The sequence below is a fragment of the Cervus elaphus genome, chromosome 9 (assembly GCF_910594005.1).
Source record: "Cervus elaphus chromosome 9, mCerEla1.1, whole genome shotgun sequence".
Taxonomy (NCBI): Eukaryota; Metazoa; Chordata; class Mammalia; order Artiodactyla; family Cervidae; genus Cervus; species Cervus elaphus.
Window position 1 is genome coordinate 24,530,043 of NC_057823.1, and position 18,971 is coordinate 24,549,013.

The 18,971-nt window shown below is 41.3% G+C and overlaps 1 protein-coding gene across 2 annotated transcripts in view; it reads right to left on the reverse strand.

Annotated features, from left to right (window-relative positions):
* Nucleotides 1-18,971, reverse strand: part of SLC22A4 (solute carrier family 22 member 4) — a 40,960-nt gene that overhangs the window by 2,237 nt on the left and 19,752 nt on the right. The window contains exons 4-9 of one of the 2 annotated variants that reach the window (XM_043912151.1): nt 15,910-16,081; nt 11,812-11,938; nt 7,866-7,966; nt 5,659-5,873; nt 4,092-4,274; nt 1,807-1,942 (exon numbers count right to left, since the gene is read on the reverse strand). In XM_043912151.1, coding sequence (XP_043768086.1) covers nt 1,807-1,942; nt 4,092-4,274; nt 5,659-5,873; nt 7,866-7,966; nt 11,812-11,938; nt 15,910-16,081 — 934 coding nt within the window. Of the gene's footprint in view, nt 1-1,806; nt 1,943-4,091; nt 4,275-5,658; nt 5,874-6,368; nt 6,500-7,865; nt 7,967-11,811; nt 11,939-15,909; nt 16,082-18,971 lie in introns of those variants that run through there. The other variant, XR_006342670.1, reaches the window with a different exon arrangement.

An 18,971-nucleotide genomic window follows, 5' to 3' on the forward strand; every position in this document is an offset into this window, starting at 1 on the left:
TTATTTTGCATTTTGATTTTGTTTTTGCTTTTGGTCATGCAGCATGTGGGATCTTAGTTTCCCAACCAGGGACTGAACCTGAGCTCTCAACAGTGAAGGCATTAAGTCCTAACCACTGGACTGCCAGGGAAGTCCCCATTATGATTATTTTTAATTCAAGTTGCTTGTGAAGGAGCCAATGCAGAAGGAAGCTCTGGCCTCCTCTGTGCCCCCGAAAGCAGGAAATAAATTCCTCTTGGAAAAGGCCCACTCCCCACATAGGGAGGTAGAAGGACACCTTTATTACCAGAGATGGAGAATCCAGGGCAGGGCCAAAAAATCTGTATAAATAAACCTTGCTGTTTCTTTACTAATTTACCACCCAGGCCCACACTTTATTTAAATTCCTTACTAATTAAGTACCCAAGTTCATGTCTTTGGGAAACTCCAGAAGATAGTGAGGGACAGGGAAGCCTGGCGTGCTGCAGTCCATGGGGTCGCAAAGAGTCTGACACTACTTGGCGACTGAACAACAATAACAATTAAGCACTCAAACTAAATTTCTTTGTCCTATCAATTCCTCTCAGTTTTGTTGTTTCTCTGTCTAAAAAGTGTAAAAGCTGTCTGCTTTGGCCATGTCTGCAGTCCTCTTTCTGAGAGATCTCTGTATGCATGAATTAAAATGTGTTTTTTTCCTCTTAACTTGACTTGTGTCAATTTTGTTATTAGTTCAGCCACAAGAACTTAAAGGGGTAAGGGAGTAAATTTCCCCCTTCCCAACAGCCAGAAATGTGGATAAGCTTGGGGACCCATTACTTGTGACTGGCAGCTGAAGAGTAAGCTGTCTTATGGGACTAAGCCTTTAACCTGTAGAGTCAGACGCTGCTGCCGCCAGATGCTAGTCCCAGGTAATTAGTGTCATAACTGGATGATATTATAGGACATTTATTTGGTGTCAGAATTGGTTGATATCAGGAAGAAACCCTCACACAATCTCATAGGCCAAAAAATGATATTGCATTAAAAAATTTTTTTATTAATGTGGACAGGTATTTCCTTTTCATATACATATTTGGCCCTGAAATGTTCTTTTCTATAAACTGCTTGTTCATGACTTTTGCTGGTTTTCTTACTGAGTTGTTGATCTTTTTCCCACTGATTGCTAAGAGCTTCTTGTATCTCATCAACTCTGTCTATCTCATATCTTAAGTTTATTAGCTCTGTCTAGTGTGTTGCAAATATTTTCCCCCTGGTTTGCCGACCTTTGTTCTAATTTATGGTTTTACTTTTGCTCTACTGACAATATCTAAAATTGCTTAATCAAATATGTCGATCTTTTCCTTAATGGCTTTTTGCTTTTCATATCACACTCAGAAAGGCCTTCTTTAAGGTTATAAAGTATTTATGTTTTATTCTGGTACATTTATGACTTTATATTTTTAGGTCTCAATTTTTAATCTTTCTGGAATTTATCATGATATATTTTGAAGTAGGATTTAAACTTTTTATGTAGCCAAAATGGCTAGTTGAATATTCTAACACTTTTTACTGAATAATCTAACTTTTCCCCACTGATTTTGAAGTGCTACTTGTTATCTCACACTGAATTCTCTTATTGTATTCAGTTTAATTTTGAACCCTATCCCATTCCAGTGATTTCTTTTTCTGTACCGTTATCATACTGTTTTAATTACCATTGCTTAATAATATGCTTTATTATCTGATAGTGATACTCTCCTCTTGTTACTCTTCCTTTTCAGAACCTTCCTGTTTAACTATCATGTTTATTCTTTTTTTATACATATAATTTTTTAAAGTTCCACTTACCCTTTCACTTTCTGCATCTGCTCTAGGGTCTCTGGTAGAGTCCTTCCAAAACTTTCGGGGAAAAAAAGAGTGATAATTCCGATCAGGACAGTCAGGCTCCCCATGAGGATGTAGGGCAGAACTCTGTTGTAAGCACCTGTAAGACACAGTTAGATGTAGGGACTCTCCAGATGCTCTTGAGAATCACTTAGTAATGGTGGCACACAGTTTTAAATCTGAATACTTACAGAAGAAAAAAAGTGTGCAAAATACACAGTTTCTGTTTGGCAGATGTCATTGCCTCTGAATTTCCATAATCATTCACTCTTGATCTTGCATTATCAAAAGATCTTTCATGTCAACTGGTATTCTCTAAGCTGCTACTTAATCAGGTGTGATAGATGTTCTTTTGATAGAAATCTTTGCCTACCAAAGTTCTCTTAAGGTAAAAGTCACTGGAGATGGGGGATGGGAGGACACCATAGGGAAAGAGGTAGATCAGGATGTTGCAGGGACGGGTACTGGCTATGATGACTGATATGACCTTTGCATTTGCCAAGACCAGTAGGCTGCTGTAGAAAGCTAGGTCCACAGAGCTGTGAGACTCTCAAAGAAAATCTAAGTAATATATTCAATCCAGTTTAAATCAATAAATGTCAGGCACTGTGGTTTCTTTCTGCAGCATTTATATACTTGGTTTTATATGTAATTGGAAGAACCACTCCACCTCTTTATCTGGTGTTACTCGGACAGGAGAATAATAGATCTTCATCTTGCTTCCCTTCTACATACAGAGATTACAGAGGAATAACACAACCAAGAATTTTATTTGACAAAAAAAAATATAAATCATTAATAAAAAATAAAAAAAACAAAAAAATATATAAATCTTGAAGCTTCTCCAAGGCCTCTGCTGTCACCAACAGGAGCTGCGACTGTGGAATAGAAAGCTCTTTCTCAGACTCCTGCATTTCTTATGTAAGTGGTCCACCATTAGACCACATGAGCATGGTTTGAAAGCATAGGGAAGATGAAAAGACATTCTACATAATAATGTACTTTCTCAGGTATTCAGGGCAGCTGTGTGGAAAATGTCTCTCTTTCTCTGTAAGGTTTTAGAGTGTACCTTTTCTGAGAATTCACATATGTCTTTGGGGATGTATGTGTGTGTGTTTGAACCAGTCGTAACTAGGAAGAATAAGGAACTGCGTCTCCATCTCTCACCAATAAAGTTCTTATGAGGTTTAGACTTCGAGTGCTAGAACCTACATACACTGAACATCTCATGAAAGCCCTTCTGATGGATAAATATGATCACATAAAAGCCAAAGTTCCTACACTGCAAAAAAAGTCATGAAGTCAAAATGGAAATGATAAACTAGGAAAAAATATTTACAATATATATACAGAGGGCTAATTTTTTCAATTACAAAAAGCTCCCCCACTCAAAATATAAGCCATTAGAAAGATGGGAAAAGACATGGACAGTCAGATATCTTAAAAATAAATAGAATGTCAATAAATATATGAAAAAATGTTCAACCTCATTCATAGTTGAGAAAGAAATGAAAGCAACAATGATATCCATTTTTCACACAACAAATTATCAATGACTAAAAAATTGGATGATTCCCATTGTTGGTGAAGATGTGGAGAAACAGACACTCTCATATATTGATAGTTGGATTGTAAACTGGTATAGTATTCAGAAGTCAATTTGGCAATATCTATGAAATTTTTAAATTGCTCCAGCAATCCACTGATCCATATATACAAAGGCTGTGGGGGTGTATTGCAATGTTATTTGCAATAACAAAAACTTGGAAATGGTCTAAATATTCATTCATGAACCTAGTTAAATAAATTATGTGTACACATATATTAGAAGTCTATGTACTAACTAAAGAGAAGAAAAAAGAACTACATACATACCAATTAGACCACATGAGCATGGTATGAAACTATAGGGAAGATGAAAGGCGAAGACGAAAACTATACATACACCAATCAGGAAAGATATTCTGATACAATGTTAAGTTTAAAAAAGTCATGAAACAATATTTATGATATAATGTTGTGTATTTAAAAATGTGTGTGTGTATTGTACAAAACGAAACGTCTGGAGGACTACTCACCAAATGTCAATATCAGTTCCTCTGAGGGCTGTGATTTGAGGAACTGAGAGAGTACAAGTGATCTTGTACTCTTTCTAGTATTTTCTGTGCTGTTTGCATTTTTCACAACAAAAAGTCCATTACTTATAGATATATTTTTAAAAAAGGATAGACTGATAAGATGCATCTCACCTAGGTAAACAAAGTAGGGAGCAATGATGCTGCCCACTCTGGAGGCCATGGAGGTGACCCCCACTGCCATGTTCCTGACCAGGGTTGGGTAGAGCTCTGCAGTGAAGACATACAGCATGGCAAAGGCAGAAGTGACCCCAAATTTTCCCAACATGGCCAGACCAATGGACAAGAAGTTGTAATCTGGAAAAGAGACCCAGTGTAAACAGAGGTACTTTTAGAAACAATACACTTAACAGTTGTTTGTTTTGTCCTTATTGCTTATAGAGGAATGTTTTATAATATGTTTCATATATAAATATTTTATAATGTAAAGATATTCCCTAAATTACACTTCTTCTTCAAAGTCTTACTAACTGGACCTAGAAAAAGATGGAGAGTGAAGGGTGCTTTGAGCTTCACTCTTCTATCATTCTAGATCATTTATGCATTCCGTGACCTTATCTACACTTTAATTACAACAGTTTCATAGTCAATTGTTAGCTTGTTAATGCAGTTAAGTTTAATCTTTGAAGAGAAGAACCAATCCTTTTATCCTACTTATTATTATTGAGATATATACTTCTATGTATAATACTATATATCAATAATCTGTTGACTTAATGCTGTAACAATATGAGAAACTTGGACATAAGAGGAAAAGAGAAGCGTGTATCTTTTCATGTGCTTTCCAACTAAAAGCTTACAGACCATAAAAATCATTGAATTTATACTGGAACTGGCATGTACTACCAACTCTTTTTTTTTTTTTCCAACTCTTAACACTTGTATATATACATCAATCAGAGAGAAGGTTTAAAAGTACCAAGAAATTAGCACTCAGGTTTATGACTCAAAGAAAGGTTTGAGGGATTAGGTGAAAGTTTCTATGAAGGGGATGCACTGCGAGCATTACTCTTCTTCTGGTGGTGATTTCTGATTCTCTGAGGCTAACCCTTCCGTTTGAAGGGACTAATTTTGAACAAAGGAAATCACAGAGTTAGCTATCTCTCCTGTAACCGACTTATGAATGGTTTATTATGTAAGTGACAGTAAGTGAAAGTGAAGTCGCTCAGTCGTGTCCGACTTTTTGCGACCCCATGGACTATACAGTCCCTGGAATTCTCCAGGCCAGAATACTGGAGTAGGTAGCCTTTCCCGTCTCAGGGGATCTTCCCAACCCAGGGATCGAACCCAGGTCTCCCGCATTGCAGGCACATTCTTTACCAGCTGAGCCACAAGGGAAGACCATTTATTATGTAAAAGCTACATAAATAGGGAACAGTGACTAATAATTAGGGCTTCCCTAGTAACTCTGATGGTAAAGCATATGACTGCAATGCAGGAGACCCAGGTTTGATCCCTGGGTCAGGAAGACCCCCTGGAGAAGGGAATGGCTACCCACTCCAGTATTCTTGTCCATTCTTGCCATGGACAGAGGAACCTGGTGGGCTACAGTCTATGGGGTCGCTTGCAAAGAACTGGACACGACTAAACGACTAAGCACACACGCACACATGACTAATAACTAGCCTGGTCGAGGTGTGGATCTTTTCTGGTAAGTTGTTAATATTGCATAGCTTCTTACCTGCAGGTACCAATTGAATTAAGAGAAGCACACTTCCTCCAAAGAACAGTACTCCAGCTATGACATAACGTCTGGGTAGGGTTCGAAGTAGCAGCCAGGCTGCAATGTAGGCTGGAACTTCAATCAAGGCAGAGAAGAAACAGTTCAGGTAGGGATCTCCATGTAAATTAGGAGTATTGAGAGAGAGAGCAAAGTAACCCACGGAGGTTAACATCCTGGAAGTCAAAAGACAAAAATGACAAAAGGATGGCTTGAGTCACTTTACAATTTCATAATGGTTAGGAAGTTGTCCATATCTTGGTATCTTACAAGTAGTGACTAGCCACATAGGGCTATTTAAAAGTATAAATTAAAATCAAATAAAATTTAAAATTTCATCCCTCACTTTGGCACTAGCCACACTTCAATTCCTTAGTAGCCACATGGAGCTAGTGGCTACTATAATGGACAACAGAGATATAAAATGTTTTTATTATTGAAGAAAGTTATGTTGGACAGCACTAAGTCTAAATATACAAATATTCAACAATTACCAACCCTAATCTAGCTAATTTCAGGTTTCAGTAGAATAGCTGGTACAATACATTCTCATCCCCTTAGAGATATTATTTGAAGAAAGACTGTCACATCAGTGAACATAAAATCCATATTTCATTCTCCCCCCCCAAAAAAGAAAAAGATACATAGGTAATACTGTGGGATCCACTTACAGTAAATTCCAATTGACTTAGTAAAACTCACTTTAGGGAAAAAAATGAGTCTCACTCATAATGCTTCAAGGTATCACAGAATGCACATTGCATATCCCGCCATTATAGTTAACTTCCACATAAAAGCTTTTCTGTGGAAAAAACACTAAGTTATATATAACACTATGCAGACTCCTCTGTGGAGAAATTTGCTTATTATCAACATGACTGAAAAGCAGAGAAAATCTGAAAAATATTTTCAGGAACACTGTTGGATCTTCTTATACATACTCTACTAGGTTGGATAGCACAAGGGCTAATCCAAAACAAAATACGAAACTTTATTCCTCTAGGATCTTAGTGATTCTCACATTTGATAATAACAGCAGCATGAATAAAACTAATGACTACTTTATTGTTGGCCCAATAGTACCCCTTCTCAAGATATATTTGCATCCGTGATACCTGCTGACATATAAGAACTAAGTAGGTCCATTGTGAGGAAAGCCACGTGTCTAGGACACACTTGCTTAATTCAGGGGCATAAATTCTGTTATTGATGACTTCTAATTGTAATACAAGGTGGCTCTAAAATTAGACTAGCTGCAGCGTGAGCCTGGTAGTTCTGATTACCGTCATTTTTTGTGCTGCCATCATGGAGTAGGCATGTTCTTTTCTTTCTGCCTTCTTCCTAATTTCTTGGCAGATATATTATTAAATCTTACCTATAAAGTCAGTTCATTATTTATGTGCCTTAAAAATCACTCAGTAAACTGCTGTTAGCAAGTGTAAAAAGCTTGTCAAAACTCCAAGTCAGGCAGTGGAGACTCAGGGTATTCTAACCTCACTGATTAATTGCCTGTACAACTTCTGGAAGCAGGAGATGAGTTAACATCTCAGCTTCAGGCATCAGGGATAGCATTAGTTTTAATCCCAGTAACTTTAGGAGGGGCAGGGGACCCTCTCCATGTGGGTCAAATTTCCCTTTAAATATTGTTCCCTTTGACAATTTTTTCAGTATCCAGTTCCATAAATCAAGTTGAAAGTGCAAGTTGCTCAGTTGTGTCCAATTCTTTGCGTCCCCATGGACCATACAGTCCATGGAATTCTCCAGGCCAGAATACTGGAGTGGATAGCCTTTCACTTCTGCAGGGGATCTTCCCAACCCAGGGATCAAACGCAGGTCTCCCGCATTGCAGGTGAATTCTTTACCAGCTGAGCCACAAGGGAAGCCCAAGAATATTGGAGTGGGTAGCCTATCCTTTTTCCAGGGGATCCTCCCAACCCAGGAACTGAACTGGCGTCTCCTGCATTGCAGGCTAAGAGCAATGCAGTTTTACCAACTGAGCTATCAGAGAAGCCCTTAAATTAAGTTAAGGGCTTTCCAAATAACTTAGATTCTAAAATTCTAATTTTGTCTCAGGAGGACCCAGGCCTTGACCCTGTCCCTTGAATGAAAGAAAATCAGCTCTATATTTACACGCTGTATGTCACATTTCCAGATCTCTTATTACTTACCATAGCAGCAAAGACATAATGGTTATTGTAGCAATGTTCCGAGTCCTAAACAGGTCCAAAATGAAAACTTTCTGCTGCTTCAGGGGGAGTTGCTCCTGTTGCTAAAGTAATGCACACAACCATGAGATTAAGAGATGATGAGGAAGTATCTTTGGCTATGACAGTATGTTCTTAATGCGTGTAATTCACTTCACTTTGAACATGCTTAGAAGTCTGGAATTTGCATGGAATAAGAGCATCTAAATATAGGATGCTTATTCTGACATTTAAAAATGTTTATGGCCCATTTTAGGCAGAAACCTTTAAAACATAAAAATTAGCTTCACTATCTCTTTATGTAAAGCCTGACTGCTAACATAGATTTGCCGTGACTCATGGGCATCACTATGGGTGACCTTAATCACACTGAACCTTAGGGCCTATTGAGTGGGTAGGGCCATATAGCCCCAAACTACCTTGAGGTTCATATCTGCTTTTTATACTTTTCCTGTTTTTGTCTCAGTGTTAGAATACACTTGGGTTAACTAGGGGACCTTGAAAAAGTTACTATTTATCCTCTGTGAGCCTCAGTTTACCTCTCTATAAAATGCGTATCATAATTAAGAGTTGAGAAGTTTAAGTGAGGTCATATATATAAATCTTAACATAGTACTTGAACCATGGTAAACACCCATACACTTTAACTATTATTTTAATTACTGCACCATTGAGGAAAACACGTAAGCTGTTGATGGTTGGTGGTATTCTTACTGTTGTTAATGGACTTCCTTCCCTTGCTTTTAATCTACTGAAATTAACTTTTCATGTGTTAGGAATCCAGATAATCAAGCTTATTAGAATCGGAACTATACTATTTGCATTAGCCAAGACAAGGATACAACCCAAGTGCCCATCAACAAATGATTGGCTTAAGATAATACGGTATATATACAATGGGATATTGGTCGTAAGAAAGAGTGAAACATTGTCATTTGCATCAGGAGAATATTTCACTCAATGAAGTAAGTCAGAGGGAGAAAGACAAATAAGATATCATTTATATATGTAATAAAAATGCAAATGAATCTATATAAAAAACAGAAATAGATTCACAGACATAGAAAACAAACTTATGGTTATCAAAGGGAAAAGGAAGGAGGGTCAGAGGGATAAACTAGGTGTATGGGATTAACAGATACAAACCACTATACATAAAATAGATAAGGAACAAGGAGTATTTACTATACAGCATAGGGAAATATATTCCATATCTTTTCATAACCTATAATAGAAAATAATCTGAAAGAATAACTGAATCACTTTCTTGTACACCTGAAACTAACACAATATTACAAATCAACTATACTTCAATTTTTAAAAAAAGGAATTGAAAACTAAAAGAGTTACAAGGCTCTGAGGTGGAGAGTCTCTTCAGGATAAAGTTAAACTCTGTGACTCTGTGCGTGTATTCAGTCAGAGGCCGAGGAAAGAATTTCCACAATGAAGGAAATAAGAGTGCCAGACCTGCCCTTGTAGTAGCTGCTTCCCAAATATTAGCATCCTTCTTTTCGAGAACAATCAGGCACCTCCTCATGCAGCTGACAGTCATGTTACCTTTCTGATTCTGCACTATCTGGAGTGAAAACCTCAAGAATATGCCTCTGGCAGTATTACCCAGTTATCACAAAGAAGAAAGTCCCTGTGTAAACTGCTGGGGACTAGCAGTCCTTCTGAAAGTTTTCCGGGAGTGGTACCACGTACAGATAGGACCTGGGGATCAGGCCTATGCTGACAATTGGCACTTCCACAGGGTCCTTGTGAAAATGCAGATTTCCAGGTCCCACATTGGGTTTGCTTAGTCTGAATCTTTCCTGGGGCTCAAGGGCATGGGAATCTGTAATTTTTAAAAGCTCTTTGGGTAATGGTGATAAGCAGCCAGATTTGGAAACCTCAGGAAAAGAACATTTCTGTATCCCATGCTTGTCCCTGGCCTGTATGGAGCTGCCAAAATGCCTTTGGACCAGGCACCATGAGAAGGCTGAAGGTGCTTCAGAAAGGAAGCCAAAGAAACCCAAGATAGTGTTTGAAGATGGCATGACATGGTTTTTCTTCCTGTCCAAGTCAATGCCACTACCCTTAACATGAGATGAGAAAGAACTGTTAAAAGCATGCATTTTGGCACCAGAGTGAAACTTCTAGCTGTAAAATCCTGGGCAAATAATTTAACTTTTCAACTAAGAAGAACTATGCCTCAGTTACCTCTCCTGTGAAATGGGCCTATAATAATATGTACTAGCAATGACTGGCATAGCATCAAATGAGCTGAACAATGTGCCTGGCATCTGGTAGGCTCTTTATTACCATTCCGAGCAGTTTGCATTTGTTGGCACAGGGCCCTATATATCCTCCTTCAGAGGACCCTACCTGGGAGGTGACTAGGGAGGTGACTGGGCCTTAGGAAAGCACAAGCTCCCTTTTCCTCCTTGGGTTTGTTCAGTTGAGGTTCAATATGCCTCATGGCAGGAAGAAAGCATGTGTTTGACACTGGACTTTGTTCTCATTTGTCTATATAACTATGTATCTCTGAAATGTTTTATGATTGCTTTCATCCACATAGGCTTTATCTCTACCACTAGACTCTAAGGTCCTCAAAGCAGAAGTCAGACCACGTATCCATTAAACATCAAAAAAACATTCAGCACAGCCCTGAGATCCAGAAGTGTTAGACACTCCCAGTGTTATTTTTGCATCCAGTTAAATTGACCAAGGCTGGGAATGGAATTCTTGATCCGAAGAGCAAGGGATTAAGACATATTTTTCCTGGCAGCCCTCTGAAAGCTTGGGCTCACGGCCACTGTAATTAATCCTCCAGCCATCACCAAGGTGTCTGCTTCCGTAAAAGGTTCCAAAGGCCAAGAAGGAGGATAGAGTACTGGCAAGCTCGTCACCATCCAAAGTCCTGGGGTGGCCAGGGACACAGATGTGAACATGGAGGCAAGCATACAGACTAAGAGGTATATAGTCTTCTTGGGGTGTTCTGAGCAGTCTCTGACCCTTCTAGCCGTGGGTGCCCTTGCCCTATCATTTAAGTGTCCTCCCTGGTTTGGACTGGCCTCTTCAGCCCTGAATCACTTTGCTCTCTTTGCTGGCTCACCCTGTTTGCTCCTTGGGGACTTCCTTCCTCACCTCATCACTTATCTTCCATCTAATTCTCTTAACACTCTGGGTTATACTCTATGCTCCTTATGTGTCTAATTTTTCTTGTTTTCTCTGGGAGTTGGCATGAGGTACGGCCACGGACACGGTGAGTCCTTACGACTGTCAGGAAGTGAGCATGCTTCCACTGAATATCTGCTTTTTTCATGGCCTCCTTCCTGCAGGTGTGAATCCACCAGCCTATGCTCTCAGGCCTTAGGGTTCTAGACATGATATAGCAAGACTAAAGACAGGTACAGCTTGCCCAGCAGATTTTGGTAAGGTTCAGAATACAGTGGGGAACCCATGGGTGGAATATCTCTCAAACACATTTTTTCCCCACTTAATATAGATATTCAAAAATCACCAGTATGTAGCTGCATTAGTGGTACAGAGCAAGAACTAATATTTAATCAACACTTGCTGTATGCTCCCTGGAGAAGGGAATGGCTACGCACTCCAGTATTCTTGTCTAGAGAATTCCATGGACAGAGGAGCCTGGTGGGCTGTAGTCCATGTGGTTGCAAAGAGTCGGACATGACTGAGCAACTAACACTTTCACTGCTATTTGTTAAGCAATTTATATACATTATTATATTTAATTGGTCCGCAGCCCTTTGAGATGGGTTTTATCTCAGAACTTCATCATCATTTTGTCTCTAAGGTCTTGAACACTGCGTGGTGCACAGTAGGCACTCAAAATCTATTGAATCAAATTAAATTCCATAATCAAGAATGCTGATCTCAAGAGAAAACATTTGCAAATCCTTACCTCCACAGGATCAAAAACCACCACTGGGGCAGTTATGTTGTTTATTTTTGCAGCTTTTTGGATAATATCTTCAGCTTCTTCAAATCTTCTCTGGGATATCAGCCATCGGGGAGATTCGGGGATAAACCTAAAATTCATTTTGGATGTTTTGTCATTTTTCACAGTAACAAGGTTGATGCTATCCACTGTAAGTTGCCCCCAAATAATTTTTATTTTGTAAAATTCTAGTTTGTCTTTTTAAAGAACATCAGGAGGGAGGCTTCATAAGATCTCCATTATTTGTAGGAATAAATAAAAGTACCTTCACGTTTGAAAGTTCTGATCAAATCATAAGACCAATGTTAGTTGTACTTGAAGCCAGGGCCAGCCTACAAGGGGTAACATTAACTATGGGCATGTTTAAACAAGGGCAGCTGGAGAATACCACCCAAAACTTCATACCCAGCATGGCTCATTAAAGAAACAGAGTCTAGTATCTTTCCAGTGTGTCGATCCCTAGGGGAATTCCTGGTGCCTCAGTTGGTGAGGCTCACAAGTTTACTGGGTAAAAGAAGGCATCTGTGTTCCTTGGGCTTTTCCTTAGGCAGTCAGAGGAGGAGGCGAGTGCATTGATACACTTCTGTGGGATGTCCCATGGCTTTCAACAGAATCTCAGCTCAGTGAGTACTCAAACCAGTTATGGGGAGACAGCCAATGTGGTCTCTCTCTCTCTCTCTTTTTAATTGTCTAGAAACATTTAAAATTTTTATTTTATATTGGAGTATAGTTGATTAACAATGTTGTGTTAGTTAGAAACTGACTTTTTATCACACAATCTACCCACATTTTTAACTGATGCTCAGACATGGCTGACTTCTATTCTTTCCTAATTTTTATATTTTTATTTATTTTTTATCATTCTTTCCTAATCTTTATTTCTCAGAATTGCTTAGCCATTCTTTTGCCGGCTCTTGTCTTCCTTATCTATTTGTCAGTATTAAGTGTCCTAGAAAATAAATTATATGTAGCAGATATAGTCTTCCTATAATTAACAGGCCCCTGCAAAGCCTCAACAGGAATTATCTCAGGGCAAAACATGACATATCAAATAGCTAACCCCCAGCTTCCGTCCCCAGCCTACCACAAGCACACGAGTTGAAAAATGAACCCACTTTGCATTTTTTGGAATATACACTTGGTTGGTCCCTGTAGCAACTGTGATGATGTTAGGCCACTGGCCCTTGGTAATTAGAGCTGTCCTGTCCCAGGGAACTTCCTCTGGTGCTGTGTATCTGTGCTGTTCAACGCAGCAGCCACTAACCAAATGTGGTTATTGAGTTGGTGTGACTAGTGTGATGGAAGAATCCAATTTTACATTTACTTGCAGCCCCTGGTGGTTCATATGGTAAAGAATCCTCCTGCAAGGTGGGAGACCCAGGTTTGATCCCCTGGAGAAGGGGCTGGCAACCCACTCCAGTATTCTTGCCTGGAGAATCCCATGGACAGAGAAGCCTGGCGGGCTACAGTCCATGGAGCGGCAAAGAGTCGGACATGACTGACAGACTAACACTCGCACTTCCTTAATTTTAACATGTCATTGCATGTGGCTAGTGGCAACTGCATTAATGAAGAACTATACAGCACGGGCACTTCTACTTCTGAGAGGTATCTTTCCCCAACCAAGTTGTTCTTAGACATATCCTAGCTTTCTTTACTCTCAGCTCTGAGGGCCATCACTGACCTCAAGTTCCAAATGCTTAGTCAGCTAGATATTGCAAAACTTTCCCCATGTTGCATCTAGGGGCTCCTTCCCCACCTACAACACTCCATTCATACTTGTGGTCACCTACTGCCAAGCTTTTTAAAGGAAATTGGGGACATTAAAAAGCCCCAAAACACCTGCTCCAATTTTCAGCCCGTTGTACTTAGGGTTGCTGCCATCTTAACTTTTGAATTGCCATGGTTTTTTGGTGTATAAATAAGTCTAACTCATCATTTCAAGGTAGCGGAGGGCCAAATAAGGTTTACATTACAGCCTCTCTGTAGATTTAATTCAAACTGAACAGGGGAAAAGTGTTGCTGGAGAGTCTATACCACATACTGAGTAGGCAGCAGAGGTCACAGTAGCCTGAAGCCGTCCCCACATCATCCCAGCCCACCCCGATGGATGGGCATTGCTTCAGCAAATCCCACCCTCAAGGACAAGATGTTAAAAAGAGAGCTATTTTGTTTTTATTTTTAAAGAAAAATGATAAGACTGTTAAACTTTCAGGACAAGCACTCAGCTTATTTGTCCTGGCCCCGGGCTGCGCTCCGTCTGGGGCAGGCCTGTCCCGGGTACAACGTGCCCACAGCCAGGAGCACTCATGGAGCAGCCTGTGGGCAACATGGGAACAACTCTCCTCAGGGCAAGAGTAAGGCAGCTCCTTGTGGGATGGACCTTCTGTGCTAGAAACCCAAGAGGCTGACCTGTCAGAGTTGTTCCTTGCTGTGGCATTTGGTTCCAAGGCAAAGATCCAAGCCCCACAAAGTAAAATCTGTACTAATCTCTTATAGTCAGTCAGGGCCCTTCTATTTTTGTTTTCTGTCTCTTATAGAATCATATAGTAATACAGTTGACTATAACATATTTTGAAAGTACTAGTCTCTTATGCTGAGATGACAACCAGAACCAAAGAACACAGATTACCAAAATCATTCAACTGAAGAGGCAGAAAGTAACCTCTGAAAAATCTCGTCTTGTGACTTGAGAGACTGTCTGGTCACCAGCACCTTTTACAATAAATTCAGTTAGCAGGGGGTGTTGTGGAGAGAGGGTGTGATGCTGATGTGATGGTGATGATGGTGATTCTCATTCAAGAAAACTGCCCTACTCTCAGACTGGGTCAGGAAATCAGAATAGTATCTAACACACTGTTTCTCAAATTCTAGGGAAGTAAGAAAAAAAAAAAAGTGCTTTCTTTCCCCCATGCACACTCACGCCAAGGATTTGCACTGGTGAATCACATCAGCCTTAGAGACCATAAAAGGACAGTAGTTTGGAGTGGTCTAACCAGAGCTATCTGGTCTAACAAGGCCAAAAAGTACTACCTGTCAGCCTCTATGGCTGCCTAACAGTTGCAGCGAGATGAAGGTCCTTCTAGGAAACTTGCTAAGGCACACTTCCTAAGTATGTCCATAGGACAGGGCAACCATGAGGGCTAGTCTAAACTGTGAGCCCCAAAACATGATCAAAAATACTTTAATTGTTTGTAAGCAGACAGAAGTCAAGCAATTCAGTAAAACCAGTCACTGCTGGGAGATTTGATTTTGATATCATGAAACCAAATCAAGGCTAATCAATGAGAGAGAGAGCGAGAGAGAGAGAGAAAGAGAGAGAGAGTACCGGACTCAATAATGGGAAAAAAATCCCCTTTCCTTTTTTTTAAATATGGAAAAACCAAAGAAATGAGGAATCTCCCCCAAATAAAACATATGGCTGGGACCTTATTCCATTCTTGTCATTCTGTTCTCTCACGTAAAGTCTTCCCCATAGCCATATCTCGGTGAAACTGGGGTCAGCATCTCAACACTTTATTATTCCCACATTGATGTGTCAAAATTTGGTTGAAGAGTTGTGAGAGGAGTGAAGAGAATGTTTTCTCTAACAATTAATTAAACAGAAGTGATTCTCTAGCTCTTCAAGACAAAGCAGATAAACAGTCACATCTTAGATGCTAATCATTACATGATAGGGCAGCTTGCGGAAGTTACATTAATTGAAGCCATAAGGAAAAAGAGATTTCCTAGAGAAAAGTGTCAGAAGAGCAGGGGGGCAGAGCTAAAAGTAACAAAACCCAACAGTACCATCTCCACAAACAACAGCAACCATCCAGTAACAGAGAAGAGTTGGGATAGCCCAAGGGGGACTGGGTTTCCTGAGAACGGTGCTTTGTGGGATGGTGGGGAGTCAAACCCCAGCACGCATGCCCACCCCCAACAAGGGAAATGGTCTGTGGGCTTTGAGGCCTCAGCCTGCTCCAGTGAGATCAGCAGGCCCACGTCAAGGTCAGCACCAGGCTCCGGGCTCCAGGTTGCTGGCCCGCAGTAGGGGGCTGTCTGAGACAGAGCCACACTCACCACCACAGCGGGACACACAGCACCCCCGGCACCGTCAGCGCCAGCAGCAGCATCCGCCAGTCTCTGATGAAGTAAGCAAACAGGGGCAGCAGCATGTAGCCAACTGCAAAAAATGTGCACACTCCTAACGTAGAGAATATAATACGAACTGACTTGCCAAGAATTTCTGTTCCTGTTCAAAACAAGGGAGGAGTATTAGCATTTTAACTCACTTTAATATTTGCTTTTTCACAACATTACCTGGCAGTTAGAGTCAAAAAATATAACCACTTAGAAGAGGAACGAGTTATTTGCCTCCTGGCCCAGAGCAGGAGGGGTGAGTGTGGAGGAAGGTGGGACATGACCCAAGACTTACCACCTCATAGAAGGATGGGTTTTCATGAGATTTTAAAGGAGCTGTAGAGTTTTTTTTTTTAATGTCTCCTCATGTCATATGAACATCATGCTCAGCCCTAAGAGGTAACCTCTTCTGAGAATGCCACATTTCCAAAATAAAAGCCCCAGGGTGAGGAGCAGTGAGGGCGTCCCAGGAGACGTGGGAGCTCTCCTGAGGGTGTGTGGATCATGCGGCATTCAGCCTCTCCCACCATTCACCACTGTAAATAAGCAGATATGGGTCTCTTGGAAACAGTGGAGAGTTCAGTTACTGAGCTGTGTTAGGACACCCTTAGCTACCCTCGAGCCCTGAGAAATGATAAAGAGGATCCAGCTGGCTCTGGAGGTCCTCAGAGAAGGGCCTCAGTACCCAGGGCTGAATTCCACTGAGGCTACACAGTGTCCAGGTATCAGCCCCAGGCGGAAGCAGTCCATACAGCCCAGTGAAAGACAAGAAGAAGTTGCCCTTCTGGCCTGGCAGGCGGCAGCCCTGGAGCTGGGCACACATGGAGAGAACTCAAGAGCTTTCCCAGAACACCACAAAACCACCAGATGCTTGGCATCTGGCCCTGTTTTGGGAAAGGCTCCTGCTCTGTTCAGCACCACAGTGGATGGCTCAGCCCCAGTTCTTCAAGAGATGTTGCTTGCTTCTTGGAGCACTTGATTTGAGACAAGGAGTCTGAGAACAGGCTCCTTCTGTTGTCACAAAACTCAGACCCTTTCCACAGAGTCCACTCTTGGTCCTCTGCCCCAGGGTGGAGATGTGGCCAATGGCAATAGCTCCATCTTTTGTTTGAGATCTGCCCACCACTACTGAGAAGTAACCCAGAAAATACAAAACAGATGATTTGAAGGTTATTCGGGCTTGGGTTTTAAGAAGGAATTTCTTAGTTGCGTTTATATGCCCTGAGCACAGGCTAAGGAATTAAGGACTAATTCCAGAGAAGCAGTAAAATGACTACTTCTGCTGGTTTCCCTTTCTCCCCTCCTACATGTTCCTATCCTCACCTCTCTTCTTCCTCACTCATCATAACTGAAGATGTGCCTCAGTGGTTCTGTCTTGAACAGCCATTTCTAAAAGCCAGACTAATAGAAATGGCCAGTATTGTATATCTCTCACATCTTGGACTGCAGACAATAGCTCTAACCACCCAGGGCATTTCTTAGCCTTTAAACTCATTTCCAGGAATAGGGCCAGACTTCTTTCAGGATCATGAGCGTTGTCCCCAGATCTTTTCTTACCTCATTAATGACCTTCCTGTCACTCCATAAGAAGACTCACCATGCCATGGTTTCTAAACACTTTGGCTGAGATTATCAAGATATGAGAATGAATAGTGCTTTATTCCTAAGCAGAGATTCAGAAGTGAAGCGGCAGAGGATGTGATTGTGGAAAAGAGAAAGTGCACAGGACCAAGTGGGAATCTTGTAGACTCATGAGGCCAAGGGAGCTCCCTCATACTTCCATGATCCTGATAAGAGAAGAGAAAGAAGTTACCCCACTGAATTTCTGGATAATGTCCTTCCTTAAGCTTGGGTCTCAGGTCAGGACAGAGTTGCTCTAGCTTTGCAGAGTACCCATGGGGGACAGAAGCTTCCTTAATCTAGTCTTCTGCTCTTATGTGGAGCAACAGGGATGGCACAAATCTGAATAGTTCCTTGGGAGCATGACTTCCTGCTCTCTGACTTTTAGAAAATCACCCTGCCTTGAGCACCATCATCATCGTCTTCATAGTTAGCATTGTTTTGAGTAGGCACTTTGAGCCAGGTTCCAGACTGAGTGTTTACATATATTGTCTCTTTGAATCTTCACAACAATCATATAACAACTAATATTACTTCTGTTTTACATATCATCAGCTGAGACTTAAAGAGTTAAAGCAAATTGCCTAAACTCACACATATGCAATAAGTGGGACAGACAGGATTTAAGCCTGATCAGCTTAATCTATGGATACAGTCCAGAAAAAACAATTACATGGGAGCAAAGCCTTCGCCCTGTCAAGCTGTCCTTCGACTGAGTTCTAGCGGAGACATGTGTGAGAGATGGGTGGGGCCACACCTGCATTTTAGAAGTTAGGATTTGGTCTTCAAACGAACGAGAGGCCAACCAGTCCTCTCAGAGACACTGGGAGAGGAGTCTTATTTCCTGCAGACCTTTCACTGCCAGCAGGTGTCACAAACTCCATGTGACTGGCAGTGAGAGAGGTGACTGGTGATTCCGGCTCTGCTCACTAGGGGCTCCTTGTCCTGACCTCCTTTACCCCTTAGGTGTTTGCTCCTAGAACAAAGCCTGCTTGGTCTTGCTCTGCTTGGGCCTCTGAGTATCACTTGTGAGTGAGACTCTGACTGCTAAGCCAAAGAAGCATGTCCTGGCCAGGAGTGTTTGCCCACTGCCTGTCACCACCTCCAGGACCTGAGCACTCTCCCCGAGAGTGAGTGACTCAGAGAGGGCCAGGCTTGCTGTCATGTTGCTCAGGGCCCTTCTATGGTAATCAGCTCAGGAACCACTGGATCCCTTCCACTTGGGGCAGGATCTGCCCCTCCATGAATGACCAGCAGAGGTCTGCAGACCCCAGCTCAAGAAACATGACTGTGGTGCAGCTGCCAGGATATAGGGTAGGACCCAGGGTCCTCTATCAGCCACGTGCAGAGGCTGGGCCCCTTGATGCTCATTTGCTACTAGG